The 23,900-nt window shown below is 49.0% G+C and overlaps 1 protein-coding gene across 1 annotated transcript in view; it reads left to right on the forward strand.

Moving 5' to 3' along the window:
- OTOG (otogelin) overlaps window positions 1–23,900 on the forward strand; it is a 1,048,712-nt gene that overhangs the window by 562,428 nt on the left and 462,384 nt on the right. Inside the window, exon 27 of the mRNA XM_078682941.1 lies at window positions 11,690–11,806. Within this exon, the coding sequence (XP_078539067.1) occupies window positions 11,690–11,806 (117 nt within the window). The remainder of the gene's footprint in view (window positions 1–11,689; window positions 11,807–23,900) is intronic.

A 23,900-nucleotide genomic window follows, 5' to 3' on the forward strand; every position in this document is an offset into this window, starting at 1 on the left:
TTACAGGCACTGGCAGGTGGATTTCTGGTTTCCAGTACCTGTACTGCATGGGCTGGTGCAGTCTGTGCCGTGCAGGTACTGAGGTGCAGGCACACAGGGGGGTACAACATATCCCACCTGCATGCACCCCATGGTCATGAGGCAACAGTGGGCCCTGTAGGGCTGCCTATGTTTCCGCTCCACCATGGTTTACATGGTGTACGAACCACCTTGAAAACTGTGGCGGAGAGGAAACTCATAATATGCTTGGTGGGACTGAGCAGTCGGAAGACATCCCACCCCCGCACCACTGTGCCAGACTCATAATCAGGCTCTTAGTGGCATGAGTACGGTGTTTAACTCTGGACCTCCCCAATATCCTAGACGCAGGCATCCTGGCGAGCTGATGGAACTAAGACCTATTGGCAGCACTTTTCCCTTTACAATCTAGGATCCTCCTTTAAGTAACAATGATGGCAACTTTGAGGTCAGTTGCACTGTACTTTGCTCTATGGAAGCCGTACCTTGACTAAATTGCTTGTTTTTAATAGATAAAACTTCGTATTTTACTTTAGACGTTAAAAAATATCAGGGCTCTTTGCTTTGTCATAATTATGCAACTGTCAAAACATCACAAAGAGATGCATGACAAGATAATACGTTATGTGTTACGTGCCCACCCCCTTTCCTTGTCAACTCTCATATAATGAGAAATTACTCTGGTAATGTAGATGTCTTTTGTGGCATCACAGTTGGTGACTGGGATACAGGCAGCTTACACAAGCTCAGGTGTAATTGCTTAATGCTCTCTCTTATATGCCTTGGGTGTGGAAGTGAGTAGATTTGTTTCTTGATGTGATATTTTCAAAATACAAAATAAGGCAACCTTACAATTTGTGTTAATTCTTTTGTAAATGTTTGCCTGTGAAGATGGCTACATTTGGAGAAGTTCTAGAGTGTTTTGGGATCGCGTTATGCATGTAATATATGTCATAAAAGTCTCTGGTAGTTAAGAGTGTCTCTGTGTTTATCTTTGAAGAAGACAGTTTCGTAAATGCTTCGGTTTCACATAGAAATTTGGCCTCTCACGGAGGGTTTGTGATCTCCCTTTGGAAACGTTTGGGCTTGCTAAGATGTGTAAGAACTTAAAGACGCAGGATTCAGCATAATGTACATACCCATAATCCTGTGTTAGACCTCTTATTATCCAGCCTCTCACCTCCATTTATTCAGATGTATTCCTTTGTTAGCTCTTCTTTAACGATCTATTTTTCAACACAAAATAACTTTAGCTTACATTTGTGGTTGTGAATTTGTTTTTACTATAATGACAAAAAATGAAAAAAATGACAAAACTATTCAACGTTAGAATGAACTAAGTAAGACAATGTTCTATGACAATCCAGGGAGGAGTGCAGGCAAGATTGAATATATTCATACAAATACCTGAAGGAGGTACCACTCAGTTGACTACCACTAACTTGAGGATACAGCAAACGAAATTCTAGATAGGTCATTCTGCACTGTATATTGTTGCAGTTCGATATTTTCTCACTCGGAATTGTGTTACAACCCATTACATGAACCGGAGTTGAGGACCTTCCATCCACTAACTCGGGAGCCCTTCCTCACTTTACTGTCAAAAGTAAAAAGTGTCTCTCCATCAGACCCAGCACCCCCAACATCCTGTCATTGGTTGGACCAATCATTGCCCCCACGGCCACCTGTCTAATCAATGCCTCATTTAATTCGGGCATGGTACCTCCCGAGTGGAAAAGGGCAATGGTCCGCGCACTGTTAAAAAAACCTAACCTGGATCCCATTGATCTAGGCAACTACCGACCCATTTCACTCCTGCCGAGTATTAGCAAGATAACGGAGAAACACGCTTGCCACACACTTTCGGCCTTTCTTGAAACTAATTGTGCCCTCCACCTCTCTCAAATGGGCTTCCGCTCCGGCCAGGGTACGGAAACTGCCATACTATCAGTGGTGGAGGAAACAAGAAAAATTCTGGACATATGAGGAACAGCCGCAATCATCCTCCTCGACCTAAGTGCTGCATTTGACACGGTTAAACACTGTGTCCTGATTCACCGCCTTAGGAGGGCAGCAGTGACGGGAACAGTGCTAGCATGGCTGCAGTCTTTCCTAGAAGGGAGCTCTTTTCAGGTCTTCCAGGACAACTACACCTACCGGCCTATGCCATTAGGGTGCGGAGTCCCACATGGATCCTCACTGAGCCCCACACTTTTTTAATGCCTATATGGCCCCACTGACAGAAATAGTGTCTCCATTTGGGATACACATGGTGACCTACGCTGACGACACTCAACTGGTCGTAGCATTGAGCAACCCTAGCCAACAAGCTAAGGGTCTCCTCCCTTGCCTGGAGGAAGTAGTAAAATGGATGAGCCTCTCCCACCTGAAACTCAATAGGGAGAAGACAGAACTCATGATACTGGGCGACTCACTGAGCCACCTTCTAAAAACATTATGGCCATCATTGATGGGATCACTGCCAACCCCCAAAACAGAAATAAAAAGCCTGGGAATCTGGTTGGACCAGAACCTCACCTTTAAAACCCAGGCCGAAAGACAGCCGCTTCATGCTATGACCTTCTAAAGATTATTAGCAAAATCCTCCCTTTCCTACCCCCACTTGCAAAAAGACTAGTGACCCAGGCCCTGATTCTGTCCAGATTGGATTATGGCAATGCCCTTTACCTAGTTGCCCCTAAGGAGGTCATTTTAAAGCTACAGGTCATACAGAATTGTGCAGCAAGGTTGCTCACTGACACCCCAAACCGTTGCTCAGCAAGACCAGCCCTCCGCTCTCTTTACTGGCTCCCAGTACAACAGAGAATAAACTTCAAGGCTCTCTGCATAGCACACAAGTCCCTGAACGATCACAGACCACTAATCACCAAGGCAATGATTCGTCCATACAGGGCAAGTAGGGCACTGCGTTCAAATGAACTCCATCTTGTGTTGATTCCCAGGACCAAGAAGGCCAGAAGTGGTGGTAGGCTCTTTTCACTCAATGCCTCCAGACTATGGAATGTCCTCCCACTGCATCTACGGAGTGAACATAATCATCTGAAATTCCGTAAACAGCTGAAGACCTGGCTGTTCACATAAGAGATCATTTCTCCCTCCCCTTCAGCTCCGCGCAGCGCTGGGATGCCTCCGGGTAGCCATGCACTATACAAGTAACAATACAATACATGTCGACTGAGACCAAGACCTTAGGTTAACTAGCCATAATAGCATCTTGGTGGGTTAACCTTTGTGGCTTCACCTTGGTGGGGCGGTCTAATGAATTGCTGTTAGGCACAGTAGACAAAGGACACTCTGCAGGTGGAACACTGCTGTATGTTCATTAAGCCTGATACTATCAGATACTTTTATCAACCACATGGATTTCAGTTCATTTTATATCATTTAGGGCAAAATGTTCTCAGATGACTCCTAAACGTCATGGTCTTTCTTGGAACTTTGCATTCCATTTTACCAGGAGGATTTATGCTGACATTCTGGACAAAGAAGTAGTAGACTTAGTTTTGGTGCATGTTGTCTTCTGTAAAACTCTCACCAATGCTCCGATTCTCTGGCACTATCTCTACTGAATTTCTATTGATTCTCATTTAGATTTAATATATGATGTACTTAACTCCATATGACACACAGAAAAGCAAACTTACGAAGGACAGCCCTAAGCTTAGCTTCAAGGAAGGTTCTATTGAGATTCCAGAAGTTACAAAGGTCCAGCTCTCTCTAATAGGTCCCATCATGGAAAAGATACTTCTCGCCCACTATTGAGAAATCTCTTTGGCAGATACAGGGCTCCATCCTTGCTGGGCCTTTGGAGGTAAGGACACACTGCTGTGGGTTTACTGCCAGGAGTACAGCCTTAGAACACAGAGTGAAGCACTTAAGTACTGAAAAATGAATTTCAGAATCACAGAACTCCAACAGGGAAGGGGATGAAGCTTTAGAAGAAAGAGCAACGAAGAGTCAAAAAGGTAAAATGCAAACCACTGAATAATGGATGTGAACTTTTAGGTTGCCTTACACTTCCAGGTTCAGAGAGGCAGAAGCATATTTAAAAGACCAACACACACGACTCCTTGCCTAGCATTGACTCGTATTTGTATGCCTCTCTGCTTTGCACATCTTCTTAAGTTAATACTGTGTCCTTCACTTTTGTGGATTTTGCCCTTCCCTGGATTTCTTGCACATTCCTTCACACTCTACCTTCTATGGGCTTCCCTGTCTGTTTGTGTTACCCTGTTAAACCATCTGCTGCTGATCTTTCATCATGATGCCTTGTCATCCTGAGGATCAAAGCTGGTATCCAGGTCAACATCTGCTCTCATGACTGCACCACCTGCCTTGAATTCGGGTAAGCTTGATGGATTAATGAGGGCTGAGTATTTTAAATTACACCTGTACAGTCTATCTATTTACTGACTTTACATCTTTCTCACACTCATGCAGCTTACTCCCTACAGCACCTAAGAGTGAGTAAATGGGTCTGTGTGCAAGCAGATGCTATTCCACCCCATGTTTTGTCGACACAGACCAGTGAAAGCAAGTACTTATGTGATTTTTCTCTCCCCTTAATTCTCCTTCCTTCTTCGATGAAGTATCTGATTATTCAGAACCTCAAGAGAGGGAGAGACACCCCAGACTCTCAGCTGATCTACGTCTTTGACAGAAACTTGACACGTATCTTCAAACTGCCGACGGAAGTCTGTGTATGCCCTCCATGGGAATGGCAGAGGCATCAGGACTAGGAAGACCGGCAGAGCAGCACCACTCGCAGCTGACATTGGAGTGGGTATTCGGGCAATGCCTTTCTTTAATGGTGGGCAGCAGCTTGAAAGTAGCAGGCTTCCATTCATTGGTTTTCGCTTGGAGATAAAGGCACCATGATGGAATGCGGCTTCAGGGTCTTCAATCCTACTCAATCATGGCTACCTTTGTGGGTGTTCCAGGGAAAGCGTACCAGTCCATGATTGCTACCCTTTGTTGCTGGAGTACATGAGATTCCATTTCCCACTTATAAGGTATTTTAGGCATTCGGAGTCATTTCAGTTGTGCCACAACACTTCCAGGTAGCTTTGCATGAGTGATCTTCACCCTTATCTATATCTTTGCCACTTATTTTAGCCAACTTTGTCTTGCCCTGCCTAAGTTTTTCTTACCTTGGATCTTCGTTCTTCAGTTCTCCTCTCCAGTTTTGTCTCTACCATGGGTTTTTATTCATTGTGTGGGCTGGCATTGACCTCTGCTACTGTTTGTGTTAGTCATCTGTGGCTCCCTCTTGAAGGTTTTTTGTGCTATTTGCTTTGTCTGCCAAATTGGAGGTATCTTTTTAGGAGACACTCTGTAACTTTACTCTCTTTATCACCTTACTTAATTCATAGTAATGGTGTAGAACCCAGGATAACAAGTGGTGTTGAAGTAATCACCAAAAACAATTCCTCTCCATCTATTCTTCGTGTAACCTTACATGTGATTTTCCCATTACCATGCTGTAATCTTTCACAAATACCATGCAATTGGGAGTAGTACCCCATTGAATGGGGAATTTTAATGTTGGACTGATTTTTCAGTCATGAAGCAACATGGAAATTGCAATTTCATGGAGTTTTACTGTAAGAAAATAGGATCTGCTTCTTATGGTTACCCCCACTTTTTGCATGATGTGATGCTGTTTTTGACTAGACTAACTGGGATCCTGCTAATCAGGACCCCAGTTGATTTCTCCCTAAACTGTTGTGTTCGGTACCTAGGTACATCCTAGATTGGATCCTGGGGTATCCTTGTCAATCCCTAGTATATGGTACCCATGTACCTAGGGCACAGATACCCCAGAGGTCTCCCATGGGCTGAAGCATGCATTATGCCACCCATTTAAAATGGAACTACAGGCCTGCAAGCGCAGCCTGTGTAAGTTGGTGCATGCACCAATTACTAAAGATATAGGTTTACTATATGTAAGGCTCACTGCCCTTAAAACCTATAAGTCATTCTTATGGAAGGCCTTTACAATCCTGAGGGCAGGGTGCTTGATTCTAAGTGAGAGAGTGACCCCTGCAGCCGATGGAGTCCATTCTACTGGGTTGTCAGTGAAGCAACCAAATACTAGAGGGGCAACGCATAATCACACCATGACCATCTCAAAAACGGCTTCAGCGAATCATATCATGTTTGGTCAGACATGTTGGAATCATACCCCCACACCGTAAATGGTGTGGGGGTATGATTCCAAGCACTGGGAGAGCCCTCCGTTAGGCTCTCGGTGCTCCCAGTGCCAGCCTTCTAGTCCCAGACAGCACAAAATGGTTGCTGCCGACCAGAGACACATTTCTGCCCTCCTACTGCTGAGCCAAGCTCAAGCAGAGGAAGGCAGAACAATAGGCATCCTGTCACAAGGAGGCTTGACCACCTCTCAGACAGGACTTAGTGGATTAGGTCTGGGTGGGTGTGCTTGCCAGCGTCTGAAAGTCTGCATGAGAAAAACATTTGGTGTCCCTGTGCATTGTCCAGTTCAAACCAGTTCCAGGAGCCGTTGGCTTCCTCTTTGGTGCAAAACTGGACAAAGGACATGGGAGTAACCTCCCCCCTGTCCAGACCCTCCCCTGGGAGGATCCCCTGAATCATCCCAACCACTTTCTTAGGGTACTTAAGGCCTTACCTGGATGTAGGTCCCTAGATTCGTCATGGGACAAGAATCAGAACTGAAGCCACTACACTTCTACCATCTTGGCACTCTTGACTTCGGTAGACTTCATGTGGGCCTGACTTCATCTCCCTTCTAGTCTGCTGCATCGTCTGTGCCTGTGTATCATGCAGGAACCTTCCAAGGCCTGCGAAACATCCTATGTGCTTCCTTGCTGTGCCACACTCCTATATGGTCTCTGTATGTCCCTCCACTCTCCCGGCATTTCACATTCTGTACCACACTGCTTAATCTCTGCAGATTCTCTCTGTACAAACTGAACCTAACACCTGCAGTGTCTTCCCTCACCCTGTTCTCTGTTTGTCCCCGCCACCCTTCTGTGCATCCCAGCACTCTGAACCCTCTCTCTGGGCTCTGTTAATCCATGGAGCTCATATATGAGCAGCTATCTTCCTGGAAGCCCATTGTGCCATCCTGTTCAATCCCTGCTTGTTCTCTGTGTGCTGTTATGTCCCCTGGTATCCCTCTGTGTGTCCCCATGCACCCTAGCCCCTCAGTGTGTTCCTTGCCCAGTAGAGTCACTATGGGTGTCCTCACCCCCCCCTGGGGCATGATGGCCCCTGTGTTACCCTGTCACTCCCCAGCTAGCCATCTGTGTACCCCAGTGCATTTATTTTCACCTGTGTGGTTCCCACTTCCCAGCCACAGACTCCTTTAGGCTCTCTTTCTGCCCTGTTCAGTGTTCAGTTTTGCAGCCTCACTGTGTGCACCCACCACCCTCATGCAACCTAGCCCCTTGCTGCTTCTCTCTCTGCCCCATCCCCCTTCAATCTGTATGTGCTGCCTTCTACTTATCCTGCATCTCTTCTGTGAGTGCGCTGCCTCCTCTGCATCCGCTGTTTCTGCCCCATGCCTGATGCATGCTCTGTCTCTCCCGCTGTACCAGCGGCATGGAGGGGAATAAGCCAGTTTCATGCGAGTGGTGATCCTTTTGATGAAAGTGTGACTACAAAGGGTACCACCCACTCCCTGACCAGCCTACAGGTATCCACTTAAGTGCAGGTTTGCCTTCAGAATCTGGGAATTTAGAAGCCCGGGTAGGACTCACCTGGGTATTACATTTTGTGGGTAGCCCTTGCATCACTACCTAGGGTTCACTTGATTACTAGGCTAATACCATGGGGATCCACTAGCTCTGAAGAATGCCCCAGACCTATTAGATAAGCATTGAGGGCAGAAACATGTTGGCGGAATAAGAGACAGGCCTGAGTCATTACACTCTATGATACCCGTCAACAAGAATTGTTTTTAATATACCTAGAGTTCTCACATATAAAGATGATAACCGAGAAACTCTAAGGTAGTTTTAGATTATCTGGATTCTGCGCTTATCCAGTAGATGTATGTAAGAACTCACCTCCTACTGGCAAGTCTTCACGGAGGTCAAGTCTGCCTTGGTAGTACGATTTTACCAAGGTGAGGAGAGGATGCAGATGAAGCACGACACTACTATGTGTGTGAGGGATCCTCTTCCATTGAGGATGGCCTCCCTGTTTTACACGGTCCAACAGAGGGGTGCTAAGTGGCGCCAGACAGCGATGGCCGCTGTGGCGTAGAGCTCCTGCCGAGAAGGGCACCTAAACAATCATAAACCCCATCCTACCAACCCACATCGTGACAAAAACATCGCCGTTACACACCGGAAGATCGCCTGCGGCTGTGGAACCAATTTGATCACTAAATTTGGCGCTATTGCAGGCGTGCAGATGAATTGGGGGAAATCTGCAGTTTTCCCACTGACTGGGTGTACGCCCCCGCATCCACTGGACTACCCATTGCATTGGGAGGAGTCAGAGTTTAAATATTTGAGGATACATAGCTCCAGAGACAAGGAGGTCTTAATGAGGAGGAATTATGGGCGGGCCATGAATAAGATGACAGACAACATTACGAATTGGCTCAAACTACCCCTATCGATGGCCCGGAGGATCTCCCTAATTAATATGGTGATCATTCCCAAGTTTTTGTACTTGTTCATTAACATCCCCTATCATCCGAGGGCTCATTTCTTCGTGACCCTGAAAACACAGCTGGTCAGATTAATATTGGGGGGAACGAAGCACGGCTGAAACTAGATACCCTCACGCTCTCGTATCGACACGGGGGCTTCGATGTGCCTGACTTCGAACAATATTACCACAGTGCTCAGGCGCACTTTGCAGTTTATTGGTTTCACCCGCCGCCCTGCATGCCCCACCTTGCGGGTAAGGATGGTCACATGGCTCCGGTTCCACCGTCGGGGTATGTGTTCGTCCCATATAAAGAGCGAGATAGGGACCCGACTACAGTGGATTGCACAGTCAAAGCCTGGCACTGGTTAGCGAAAATGGAAGGAGTCCCTCAACTGTACTCCCCTAGGATCCCATTGAATAGCTGCCCGTATCTGCAGGTCACGACTGAGAAAATTTGCCAAAACTTACTAACTAGGCTGAAATATTCCACCTGGGGGGACTTGTACCTCAGAGGAGAATTTCGAACTAAGGAACAGTTCTTTGGTGAGGCCCCTACATATTTATGGACCTGTTTCTATACACCCGGCTCCGGCAGAGCGTGCGTGCCAAGTCCCCGGACTTCCCAAAGGAGCCGGAGATGTTCACATCCCTCCATTTGTTGCTGCAGGCGGACGCACCTGCGCATGTCATCTCCATGTTGTATGCTCGGGTCCGCACATACCTCCTAGCTCACAGGTTAGATCCGGGGCTGAATGGAATAGAGACCTGTCTGAGCCACTTTCTGATGACCAGTGGGAAATGGCGTGTCAGCAGGCAGAGCTTGTATCTGGTAGTAGCCGGTTATGACTACTTCACTTCAAATTCCTGCATAGAATGTACCACACACCAGCGCGTTTACATAGATCAGGCCTCCGGGAGGACGATAGGTGCCTTAGATGCAGGCAGGGTCCAGCGGATTTCCTGCACCTGGCGTGGACCTGCTCGAAAGTCGCTGAGTATTGGGGAGAGGTCTTTGCGGGGCTGACTGACATGTTGGGGACCGATGTTGCACCCCACGCAACAAGGGCCCTTCTGGGACTACTACCAGATGTTAACACACCGAATCGCAAATTTTTAATTATGAGCATACTCTTAGCACATAGACAATTTGCCTGCAGATGGGGAAGGGGCAGGGCACCTAAATTCAAGGGGTGGATACAAGACATGACCACATGGCAGGAACACTTACAAGTCTATGCTGAACAATTACCAATGAAGTCTCGGCCTAGGGATATTTGGGGCCCATTGATGACCTAGCTTAGGGGACATCAGGATGTGGACGATGCAGGAGCAGAAGGCGAGACTGCTGCTGAATGAGGTGTGAAATCGGGAGGCGTGGGGAGGGATGTGGGGAGACGAGGAGTTAGGAGAAGGCTGTGGTGGAGGGGGGGAAGGAGCCTAGCACTTCGTTGGAAGCTCTTGGGGGCGCCTCTACACCAGTACAATGGCCAGATGCATATCGCGACAATGAGAGGCATGTGCTGGACATTAATAGGAACATGCTATCGAAGTGTACTCTGCTCACGGGGATATGCTCTACTACATTTTGAATAATTTAGGGTGACTAGGGGGAGGGTAAATGCGGGAGGGGGAACGTTGGGGGGGGAAATGGAAGGATGCGGAATGTTCTCCACTATAAGGAGCAACTGTAATGCTGTTGAATACTACACACATTATTCAGTGCTTTGTATTATGATGACTGGATATCAATAAAACTTAAAAAACCAAAAAAACGGTCCAACACTGTATACAGTACAAGCTTATTGACTCTAACTAGGGTCTCTATACCTTCTCTGTTCCCACTGGCATCCTTCTTTTTTGTGATTTACGAGTTGTGTTTTGGAGGAATGTAAGGGTGCCCCCTCTCTTTCCTCCTCCTCTCTCTTTTGTGGTATTGCTTCTCTCTCTGCCCCATCCCCCTGCCATCCGTATGTGCTGCCTTCTACTCATCCTGCATCTCTTCTGTGAGTGCCCAGCCTCTTCGGCATCTGTTGTTTCTACCCCTGCCTTGTAGCCTCAATGCATGCTCTGCCTCTCCCTTCTGCACATTTTGTGCATCCTTTCCCCACCCTCTCTCCAACCCTCCACGCCCTCCGTCTCCTCTGTGTGTCTCCATTCCAGTCCGTTTGTGTACCGTGTCCCCACTGCAGCCCCTCTGTGTGGTACCCAGCCCCACTCACTCGCCTTAGAGCAGGGCAAGAGGTGGGTTTGTTTAACCCACTCACCCTTTGCCAAGGTGAGTGGGACACACACATTGGTAGTTTCAAGCTGCCAAGAATAACGTTGTATTGTCCTCCCGCTACCGGGCAAGATGGAAGGACACTGTGATTATGGTCTCAGGTCCTGTCCAGACCTTGCATCTTCCCAGCCTGTCAAACAACCCAAAACGGCAGGACAGATTTTGGCTAAACCTCCAAGAGTCACTGAATGGCACTGAATAGTCGTGTCTGTTCGGTGGTTTTGGTTTTACATTCATTAACTCTTCCTATGGGAAATCACATAAAATCAGTGTGCCAAACATTATATTGGGATCCTCTTAGGAACCATTTGTCTGATCTGCATCAAATTCACTAATCTTCTAAATGTTCTCAAATACATTTACATTTTCAAGTACAGTGCACAATGGTCAAAGGGGGTAAAAGTTATTAGTGATAAAAAATCGAATTTCCTCTGGGGTGAGCTATCAACCCTAATGACAGCAGCAAGTATATATTCCAAAGTGTATCGCCATTATTTTCAAAAATTGCAACGAAAGTTCCGTCGATGGATCTGTAAATAGACAGTTTTACAGCACGTATGCTGTGTAAAAGAGAAGACTGTTATTAAATAGGAACACTTTTGCGAACAATGTGAAATTAACCATTTGGAAGGTAAACGAGAATATGTCTTTCAACAAAATGTGTTTCAAAACAGGAACTTTGATGGGGTGATTCATATTCACATGAAATTTCCATTTTCTTTTATTCAGTGTGTTGACAGCTCTGACATTCGGAATCCCTGCAGCATGAATCCACTGAGAGAGCCCTTTGCCAAGAAGGAATGTGGCATCTTGTTCAGTGAAGTGTTCGAAACGTGCCACCCAGTGGTGAGTACTGACAATGATTATTTTTTGGAGCACTGTATTACCCAGCAGAGATGCAAAGAGGTTAGTTGTTTGATAATAATTTTCTTGGGACACAAAACAATTATTTGGCTCATATGGAACGGCTGGTAAACAACAAGTGCAGTAAAATACTGGCGGTATTGTTAATGTGTGAGGTATAAGTGTGCTGTGAACTAAAATGTAATTCCTTCAGTCCATCAGAGTGCTGTCCTGTGTACATCATCTTCTCTGCAGTGCAACTCTCTCAATTTTTTTTATCCGTTTAGCTGCTGATTTTTTGTTGTATTACTTTACTGATTGACCAGCTCTTTTGTATGTTTTTGTCCTCTTCATTGTTAGACTTTCTAACATCCGTGGGCGATGTTTGCGCTATATAAAACCGCATTAGTAAGTAAATAGTTTGTACTGCCACACTTTTATAAACATGGATTTTAGAGCCGAAGCAATAAAGTAGAAAAATAATAGTTTTCAAAGTCGTGATTAGTATGTGGTCGATTCATCAAACTAAGACTAAGTGAGAATAGAACAAAGTCTACGCTATACTAGTTTTCCTCTTACTTTGGCATGTAAATCTATACCTTTCGCAATTTTGCAGGAGTCAGTCTCCTTTCCCACACCTCTCCATGGCAGATCAAATACTGAAAAAACATCTGCTACTTTCAGGAAAGGGTGTCAAGTTAACTTTGCATTTTAAAACAAATTTCATCTGTAGGAAAATATTATCCCTTTAAAGGAGCCCTTTTCCCTTGTACTTTAATGATCGTGGTGGTGTTCCCTTTCACTTTCCGACTCTGGAAACACACTCCTGATCAGTAGTGGCTGGCTTGAATGAACAAGCATTTACAATGCAATGGTCTCGGCATCATTAAAGGTAGAGCTATTGGCATTGCTCATGACATTTCTTTTTTTTCTTTAAATCATAAATAAATGGCATTGTCATTTACATTGTCAATACACACCACTCTGCACTCAACTGCACTCACCTGCACTGCACTGCACTCACCTGCACTGCACTCACCTGCACTGCACTGCACTCAACTGCACTCACCTGCACTGCACTCACCTGCACTGCACTCACCTGCACTGCACTGCACTCACCTGCACTGCACTCACCTGCACTGCACTCACCTGCACTCACCTGCACTGCACTGCACTCACCTGCACTGCACTGCACTCACCTGCACTCACCTGCACTGCACTGCACTCACCTGCACTGCAATCACCTGCACTGCACTCACCTGCACTCACCTACACTGCACTCACCTGCACTGCACTCACCTGCACTGCACTGCACTCACCTGCACTCACCTGCACTGCACTGCACTCACCTGCACTGCACTCACCTGCACTGCACTCACCTGCACTGCACTCACCTGCACTGCACTCACCTGCACTGCACTCACCTGCACTGCACTGCACTCACCTGCACTGCACTCACCTGCACTGCACTCACCTGCACTGCACTCACCTGCACTGCACTCACCAGCACGCCACTGCACTGCACTCACCTGCATGCCACTGCACTGCACTCACCTGCACTCCACTGCACTGCACTCACCTGCACTGCACTCATCTGCACTGCACTCATCTGCACTGCACTCATCTGCACTGCACTCACCTGCACTGCACTCGCCTGCACTGCACTCACCTGCACTGCACTGCACTCACCTGCACTGCACTCACCTGCAGTGCACTCACCTGCACTGCACTGCACTCACCTGCACTGCACTCACCTGCACTGCACTCACCTGCACTGCACTCACCTGCACTGCACTCACCTGCACTGCACTCACCTGCACTGCACTGCACTCACCTGCACTGCACTCACCTGCACTGCACTGCACTCACCTGCACTGCACTCACCTGCACTGCACTGCACTCACCTGCACTGCACTCACCTGCACTGCACTCACCTGCACTGCACTGCACTCACCTGCACTGCACTGCACTCACCTGCACTGCACTCACCTGCACTCACCTGCACTGCACTCACCTGCACTGCACTCACCTGCACTGCACTCACCTGCACTGCACTCACCTGCACTGCACTCACCTGCACTGCACTCACCTGCACTCACCTGCACTGCACTGCACTCACCTGCACTGCACTCACCTGCACTGCACTGCACTCAACTGCACTCACCTGCACTGCACTCACCTGCACTGCACTGCACTCACTTGCACTGCACTGCACTCACCTGCACTGCACTGCACTCACCTGCACTGCACTCACCTGCACTGCACTCACCTGCACTCACCTGCACTGCACTGCACTCACCTGTACTGCACTCACCTGCACTGCACTCACCTGCACTGCACTCACCTGCACTGCACTGCACTCACCTGCACTGCACTCACCTGCACTGCACTCACCTGCACTGCACTGCACTCACCTGCACTGCACTCACCTGCACTGCACTCACCGGCACTCACCTGTACTGCACTCACCTGCACTGCACTCACCTGCACTGCACTGCACTCACCTGCACTGCACTGCACTCACCTGCACTGCACTCACCTGCACTGCACTCACCTGCACTGCACTCCACTGCACTCACCTGCACTGCACTCACCTGCACTGCACTCACCTGCACTGCACTCACCTGCACTGCACTCACCTGCACTCACCTGCACTGCACTGCACTCACCTGCACTGCACTCACCTGCACTGCACTCAACTGCACTCACCTGCACTGCACTCACCTGCACTGCACTCACCTGCACTGCACTCACCTGCACTGCACTGCACTCACCTGCACTGCACTCACCTGCACTGCACTCACCTGCACTGCACTCACCTGCACTGCACTGCACTCACCTGCACTGCACTGCACTCACCTGCACTGCACTGCACTCACCTGCACTCACCTGCACTGCACTCACCTGCACTGCAATCACCTGCACTGCACTCACCTACACTGCACTGCACTCACCTGCACTCACCTACACTGCACTCACCTGCACTGCACTCACCTGCACTGCACTGCACTCACCTGCACTCACCTGCACTGCACTGCATTCACATGCACTGCACTCACCTGCACTGCACTCACCTGCACTGCACTCACCTGCACTGCACTCACCTGCACTGCACTCACCTGCACTGCACTCACCTGCACTGCACTCACCTGCACTGCACTGCACTCACCTGCACTGCACTCACCAGCACGCCACTGCACTGCACTCACCTGCATGCCACTGCACTGCACTCACCTGCACTCCACTGCACTGCACTCACCTGCACTGCACTCACCTGCACTGCACTCGCCTGCACTGCACTCACCTGCACTGCACTCACCTGCACTGCACTCACCTGCAGTGCACTCACCTGCACTGCACTGCACTCACCTGCACTGCACTCACCTGCACTGCACTCACCTGCACTGCACTCACCTGCACTGCACTCACCTGCACTGCACTCACCTGCACTGCACTGCACTCACCTGCACTGCACTCACCTGCACTCACCTGCACTGCACTCACCTGCACTCATCTGCACTGCACTGCACTCACCTGCACTGCACTGCACTCACCTGCACTGCACTCACCTGCACTGCACTCACCTGCACTGCACTCCACTGCACTGCACTCCACTGCACTGCACTCACCTGCACTGCACTCCACTCCACTGCACTCACCTGCACTGCACTCACCTGCACTGCACTCACCTGCACTGCACTCACCTGCAGTGCACTCACCTGCACTGCACTGCACTCACCTGCAGTGCACTCACCTGCACTGCACTGCACTCACCTGCACTGCACTGCACTCACCTGCACTGCACTCACCTGCACTGCACTGCACTCACCTGCACTGCACTCACCTGCACTGCACTCACCTGCACTGCACTGCACTCACCTGCACTGCACTGCACTCACCTGCACTCACCTGCACTGCACTCACCTACACTGCACTGCACTCACCTGCACTGCACTGCACTCACCTGCACTGCCACCCTGCACTGCACTCACCTGCACTGCACTGCACTCACCTGCACTCACCTGCACTGCACGCACTGCACTCACCTGCACTGCACTCACCTGCACTGCACTCACCTGCACTGCACTCACCTGCACTGCACTGCACTGCACTGCACTCACCTGCACTGCACTGCACTCCACTGCACTCACCTGCACTGCACTCACCTGCACTGCACTCACCTGCATTGCACTCACCTGCACTGCACTGCACTGCACTGCACTCACCTGCACTGCACTCACCTGCACTGCACTCACCTGCACTGCACTCACCTGCACTGCACTCACCTGCACTGCACTCACCTGCACTGCACTCCACTCACCTGCACTGCACTGCACTCACCTGCACTGCACTCACATGCACTGCCCTGCACTCACCTGCATTGCACTGCACTGCACTCACCTGCACTGCACTGCACTCACTTGCACTGCACTCACCTGCACTGCACTCCACTCACCTGCACTGCACTGCACTCACCTGCACTGCACTCACATGCACTGCCCTGCACTCACCTGCATTGCACTGCACTGCACTCACCTGCACTGCACTCACTTGCACTGCACTCACCTGCACTGCACTGCACTCACCTGCACTCACCTGCACTGCACTCACCTGCACTCACCTGCACTGCACTCACCTGCACTGCACTGCACTCACCTGTACTGCACTCACCTGTACTGCACTCACCTGCACTGCACTCACCTGCACTGCACTCACCTGCACTGCACTGCACTCACCTGCACTGCACTCACCTGCACTGCACTCACCTGCACTGCACTCACCTGCACTGCACTCACCTGCACTGCACTCACCTGCACTGCACTGCACTCACCTGCACTGCACTGCACTCACCTGCACTGCACTGCACTCACCTGCACTGCACTCACCTGCACTCCACTGCACTGCACTCCACTGCACTCACCTGCACTGCACTCACCTGCACTGCACTCACCTGCACTGCACTCACCTGCACTGCACTGCACTCACCTGCACTGCACTGCACATACCTGCACTGCACTCTGCACTCACTACTCTGCACTCTGCACTCACTACTCTGCACTCACTACTCTGCACTCTGCACTCACTACTCTGCACTCACTACTCACTACTCTGCACTCACTACTCACTACTCACTACTCTGCACTCACTACTCACTACTCTGCACTCACTACTCTGCACTCTGCACTCACTACTCTGCACTCACTACTCACTACTCTGCACTCACTACTCTGCACTCACTACTCACTACTCACTACTCTGCACTCACTACTCACTACTCACTACTCTGCACTCACTACTCACTACTCTGCACTCACTACTCACTACTCTGCACTCACTACTCTGCACTCTGCACTCACTACTCTGCACTCTGCACTCACTACTCTGCACTCACTACTCACTACTCTGCACTCACTACTCACTACTCACTACTCTGCACTCACTACTCACTACTCTGCACTCACTACTCTGCACTCTGCACTCACTACTCTGCACTCACTACTCACTACTCTGCACTCACTACTCTGCACTCACTACTCACTACTCTGCACTCACTACTCTGCACTCACTACTCACTACTCTGCACTCACTACTCTGCACTCACTACTCACTACTCTGCACTCACTACTCTGCACTCACTACTCTGCACTCACTACTCTGCACTCACTACTCACTACTCTGCACTCACTACTCTGCACTCACTACTCTGCACTCACTACTCACTACTCTGCACTCACTACTCTGCACTCACTACTCTGCACTCACTACTCTGCACTCACTACTCTGCACTCACTACTCTGCACTCACTACTCTGCACTCACTACTCTGCACTCACTACTCACTACTCTGCACTCACTACTCACTACTCTGCACTCACTACTCACTACTCACTACTCTGCACTCACTACTCACTACTCACTACTCTGCACTCACTACTCACCACTCACTACTCTGCACTCACTACTCTGCACTCACTACTCACTACTCTGCACTCACTACTCACTACTCTGCACTCACTACTCACTACTCTGCACTCACTCTACTCTGCACTCACTACTCACTACTCTGCACTCACTACTCACTACTCTGCACTCACTACTCTGCACTCACTACTCTGCGCACTCACTCCTCTGCGCACTCACTACTCTGCACTCACTACTCTGCACTCTGCACTCACTACTCTGCACTCTGCACTCACTACTCTGCACTCTGCACTCACTACTCTGCACTCACTACTCACTACTCTGCACTCACTACTCTGCACTCACTACTCTGCACTCACTACTCTGCACTCACTACTCTGCACTCACTACTCACTACTCTGCACTCACTACTCACTACTCTGCACTCACTACTCACTACTCACTACTCTGCAGTCACTACTCACTACTCACTACTCTGCACTCACTACTCACCACTCACTACTCTGCACTCACTCTACTCTGCACTCACTACTCACTACTCTGCACTCACTACTCACTACTCTGCACTCACTACTCTGCACTCACTACTCTGCGCACTCACTACTCTGCACTCACTACTCTGCACTCACTACTCTGCACTCACTACTCTGCACTCACTACTCACTACTCTGCACTCACTCTACTCTGCACTCACTACTCACTACTCTGCACTCACTACTCTGCACTCACTACTCTGCACTCACTACTCTGCACTCTGCACTCACTACTCTGCACTCTGCACTCACTACTCTGCACTCACTACTCTGCACTCTGCACTCACTACTCTGCACTCTGCACTCACTACTCTGCACTCACTACTCTGCACTCACTACTCTGCACTCACTACTCTGCACTCACTACTCTGCACTCACTACTCACTACTCTGCACTCACTACTCACTACTCTGCACTCACTACTCACTACTCTGCACTCACTCTACTCTGCACTCACTACTCACTACTCTGCACTCACTACTCTGCACTCACTACTCACTACTCTGCACTCACTACTCTGCACTCACTACTCTGCACTCACTACTCTGCACTCACTACTCTGCACTCTGCACTCACTACTCTGCACTCACTACTCACTACTCTGCACTCACTACTCTGCACTCACTACTCTGCGCACTCACTCCTCTGCGCACTCACTCCTCTGCGCACTCACTCCTCTGCACTCACTACTCTGCACACTCACTCTGCACACTCACTCTGCACTCACTACTCTGCACTCACTACTCTGCACTCACTACTCTGCACTCACTACTCTGCGCACTCACTACTCTGCGCACTCACTACTCTGCGCACTCACTACTCTGCGCACTCACTACTCTGCGCACTCACTACTCTGCGCACTCACTACTCTGCACTCACTACTCTGCACTCACTACTCTGCACTCACTACTCTGCACTCTCTCTGCACACTCTCTCTGCACACTCACTCTGCACACTCACTCTGCACACTCACTCTGCACACTCACTCTGCACACTCACTCTGCACTCACTACTCTGCACTCACTACTCTGCACTCACTACTCTGCACTCACTACTCTGCACACTCACTCTGCACTGTGCACTGCCGCTGATATCATGGAATCTTCCACCACACTTTCTAAAACTCTATAGTCCGAAGCATAATAGGCACAGAACCAAAAGAAGGGTAGACATTGCTTAAAATAATCTTATTGTATTTATGAGAAGCAAAAGCGAGACTGTGAAATGTGCTGAATATCAGTTTGTTACGAATCAACAGAGTGGAGTTAGAGAACCAAGAAATAGTAATTTAGAATCCGGGTTAGAAGGAGTAGTAATCACAAGCTGAGGATCAACGGGCGCGAAACAGCGTGGTGGGCGCGCAGGAGACGCAGCGTGAGCGTGCACATCAGCTGAAGATCGCCGAAGAAGACACAGAGCCTGCCTTCTGCCGTGACTGACCCGATGTGGAGGGAAAGAGCCCGGTGAGTGGGGGGGGGGGGGCGGCAGAGAGAGAGAGAGAGAGAGAGAGTGTGTGTGTGTGTGTGTGTGTGTGTGTGTGTGTGTGCATGCATGCGTGCGTGCGTGTGTCTGTCTGTGTGTGTGTCTGGCGCGTGCCTGCCTGCCTTTGTGCGCGTCCACAGACCCTGGTCGGCTCGTCCACCTCTCTGTAGTCCCTTGCTAGCTTACTAGGCGACAATAGTTCTCGTTGCCGAGACCTAAAAATGGTAGGGTGCGAAGGCGCATGACTCACCATAAATTCCGGAGCACGTCCGGTGCAACACTTCCGTTTGCTGTACACGACCAGGAAAAGGAAAGATCTTGGATCGAAAGTCCGACCAATACTGGAGCTACTCGCTTGCTGTGCAAGTAGCTCCAGAATTGGTGGGAGCAGGCTCACCCAGCACTCATTTTGAGGCTGGGCGCCTTTGCCTGCAATCCCTAGGCTGTTTCCCAGCCATTGAATTGCTGAGTCTACAGTGCACATGTCGGGTTGGCTGTCGCAAGACGTCCTGCCAGTCCGCCAAGCGCACCGTAAACCAGTGCTGTCATCCTGCAATTGCAGGATTCAGCCCTGCCCCCATCCTCGCACTGTACTCAGTGCGAGCCTGTGCGGTGGCAAATAAATAAAATGGCATTGGCATGCCATTTTATTTATCAGTGTTTGCCTGCTGCGCTTGCAGCAGGTGGAACGACGCCCCTGCTACTGATTGTTCCACAGCTTGAAAGGCCATAAAAAGGTTTTGAAACTACATTATTATGAGATTATTAAAGTGCTTAAAAAAGTATGTTCACTACGATCCTGAGATCTATGGTGAGAGGTTAGTCCAGACACAGGGCTAAAAAAAGCTAAATATTCAATGTAAGACATTGGATTAAAAACTGGAGTGGGTAACTTCCCACCTCAAGGAATAATCGGAACCCTTTCCAGGATGAAACATTGAAGTCACTAAATTAACCACAGCTCAGCCCCCTCAAAGCTATGGCACTGAGGAGATATTCTTCACTTAGAGCCATGTGTAACGTATTTATGTCATACCAAAACAGCAATAAAGAAGTCAAAACATTTAAAATCCTGAACCGAATTTAGAAGAAGTAGAGTAACATTTAATAACTAAAATGACACAAAAATATTAAAATCCAATAAGGACAACCAGAGTTCTGAAAATGTAAAGTTGTAGGTACAAATAGCAGCAAAAAGCACCAAGTGCCAATGCAGGTCAGTTGGTTGCAGTAGAGATGGATCCAAGCATGATTTGAGGCCAACCAGGATGGAGCATGGGTAGCAGAAAAAGGAACCAGGACTGACCCGGCCGAAGACCTCACCTTGGGCCTGAGTCTCAAAAATGGAAGTCAAAAATCTCTGGAGAGTCAAGACAGCAGGCTGCTGCCCAAGAGGGTTCAAGAGGTCTTATAGCTTTTGGACATGGTCTCAATGAAGCCGTTGGTTTTGACACGAAAAGTTCAGAGCAGGAGAAATTCAAATTTCAGACCTAGGGAAGTTCTGGCCAGTCGGATACTTCTGTTGCCTACATGCGGTCAAGATTCCTACCTTGGCACTTAGTCTCCTTTTTTAAAGCGCAAAATCCTCCAGCAAAGCATGTGTGTGAGCTGTATCCAAAGGGGGCTCCACAATTCCAGATACCATCTCCACTGGGTTCCACTGAATCGTATTTGCAGCTGCAGAAAAGCTCCAAGTGAGAGGAACTTGATTCTTCAGCCCAGCCACAACGTCCCTTGGACGAATTATTTTAACAATTTTGTCCCAGTCCTCTGGAGGTCTTAAAGTTGAAAAAGCTTTTAAGTCCCAGGTTTTCAGGAGTGGTAGGAGATGTCAGCCAGACACTGCCAAGGGTTCACGGACTGCAGCAGCAATGCTTTGGGGTCAGGTGCTCACTCCAGCAGAGGCCATCAGCAGGGTCCAGGTCAGGTCCAGATAGAACTCGTCAGCTGGGAATCTTTAGATTTGACTGTTATATGGTTCCCACTAGAAATTGTAGGATTGCGTTTTAGGACAACAAGACTTCAGAATGCAGGAACTGAGCCCATCGTCACCATCAGAAACTGTAAGCCCAACACCAAGCTAACTTTCACAGTGCCTCACCTGAACCTCTAATCAACCAGGGTAACAGATGGTTTTGGCAACCTCGAACATGACCATCTGTCCCCCAAGGGAATTGGGGAAACAGAACTTACCCCTTTCATTGTTTACTCATGCATGCCCTTGGTAAAACACAAGAAGAATACAAATAGAGATTTCAATACATTTATTGAAATGAGCTAAATCGTGAATAGAAAGAATGAGCTGCAATTATTATTAGGCAGATGAAACAAAGCAAGGTTACCAGCATTATGAAAATGGCGAAAAGAATGAACAGTCCAACCTTGTCAGTTAAATTTCTATATATCCCTACCTACCTCTACCCCTACTCTTAGAACATAATGGGTGCACCCTCTGCCCATCACTTTGAATTGTCTGAGACACTATACCTGGATGACTCGATCTGGAGTTAGATTGGCAATCCCTTTCTGCAGGATCAGATTTGTTAGAGCTGCAGGTTGAACACAACAGCCATCCCCGTAACATAATGGCTTGTTGAGCCCCAGAAGCTTAAATACGAAGTCAGTATTGGAGTATACTTCCTTGTTCTAGGTAGAAGAGTGAGCAGGTTCAGAACTTCCGGCTCCTCTCAGGTGACAGACAGCAGACCCAACCCTCTTCTGTTCTTCCTCAGATCCAGTAGCGTTTTGAGGAGGGTGCCTGGCTGTGAGTGGTGGTGACTTATGGGCTCTCTCTAACCAACAGGGTAAGGCTTCCATGAGTTACCTTAAACACTTCTACAGCAGTTCTTGCCTGCCTTACTGCAAACAATGGTAGGCCTAAAGCCATGTTTGCACTGCTACTGTAGTGGATGTAGAAGCTGCACTCCACTACCCGCATTTTACTTCCAGTCCCTGGGTACACTTTGTACCATATACCTGGGACTTATATCAAGTGCAGTACACCAGTTAGAGTATGCTTATTGAACCATGTTGAAAGGAGAAGCAAATGTACTTTGAAAAACCAAAGGTGGTGATGGACGGAGCGTTGACAATACAAACACTCACCCCCAGTCAACTGATCTGGGTTTAATCCATCACCGTTCTTTAGCTCACTCCGCCACCCCAGTTCAGACATGGCCATATGCAAATCAGTCTGACCCTGTGCCTCATGGGAACAGTCCAGCCCGAACTGCCAAGCCATTTCTTCCCTGGACCGGAATCAAGCTTCCCAGGACCAGTTTCTGGCATTACAGCCGTCTTCAGCCGGGCTTGCTTGACTCCAGTGGCAAAGTGAGCAAGGGACTCACGTCTGAGCATACCCTGCCAACTAAGGGCGAACAAAGAAAAACCAAAGGTGGTGATGGACAGAGCGTTGACAGTACAAACACTCACCCCCAGTCAACTGATCTGGGTTTAATCCATCACCGTTCTTTAGCTCACTCCGTCACCCCAGTTCAGACATGGCCATATGCATATCAGTCTGACCCTGTGCCTCATGGGAACAGTCCAGCCCGAACTGCCAAGCCATGTCTTCCCTGGACTGGAATCAAGCTTCCCAGGACCGGTTTCTGGCATTACAGCCGTCTTCAGCCGGGCTTGCTTGACTCCAGTGGCAAAGTTAGCAAGGGACTCACGTCTGAGCATACCCTGCCAACTTAGGGCGAACAAAGAAAAACCAAAGGTGGTGATGGACGGAGCGTTGACAATACAAACACTCACCCCCAGTCAACTGATCTGGGTTTAATCCATCACCGTTCTTTAGCTCACTCCGCCACCCCAGTTCAGACATGGCCATATGCAAATCAGTCTGACCCTGTGCCTCATGGGAACAGTCCAGCCCGAACTGACAAGCCATGTCTTCCCTGGACCGGAATTAAGCTTCCCAGGACCGGTTTCTGGCATTACAGCCGTCTTCAGCCGGGCTTGCTTGACTCCAGTGGCAAAGTGAGCAAGGGACTCACGTCTGAGCATACCCTGCCAACTAAGGGCGAACAAAGAAAAACCAAAGTGGTGATGGACGGAGCGTTGACAATACAAACACTCACCCCCAGTCAACTGATCTGGGTTTAATCCATCACCGTTCTTTAGCTCACTCTGCCACCCCAGTTCAGACATGGCTAT

Source organism: Lissotriton helveticus, chromosome 3_1 (genome assembly GCF_964261635.1).
Source record: "Lissotriton helveticus chromosome 3_1, aLisHel1.1, whole genome shotgun sequence".
NCBI lineage: Eukaryota > Metazoa > Chordata > Amphibia > Caudata > Salamandridae > Lissotriton > Lissotriton helveticus.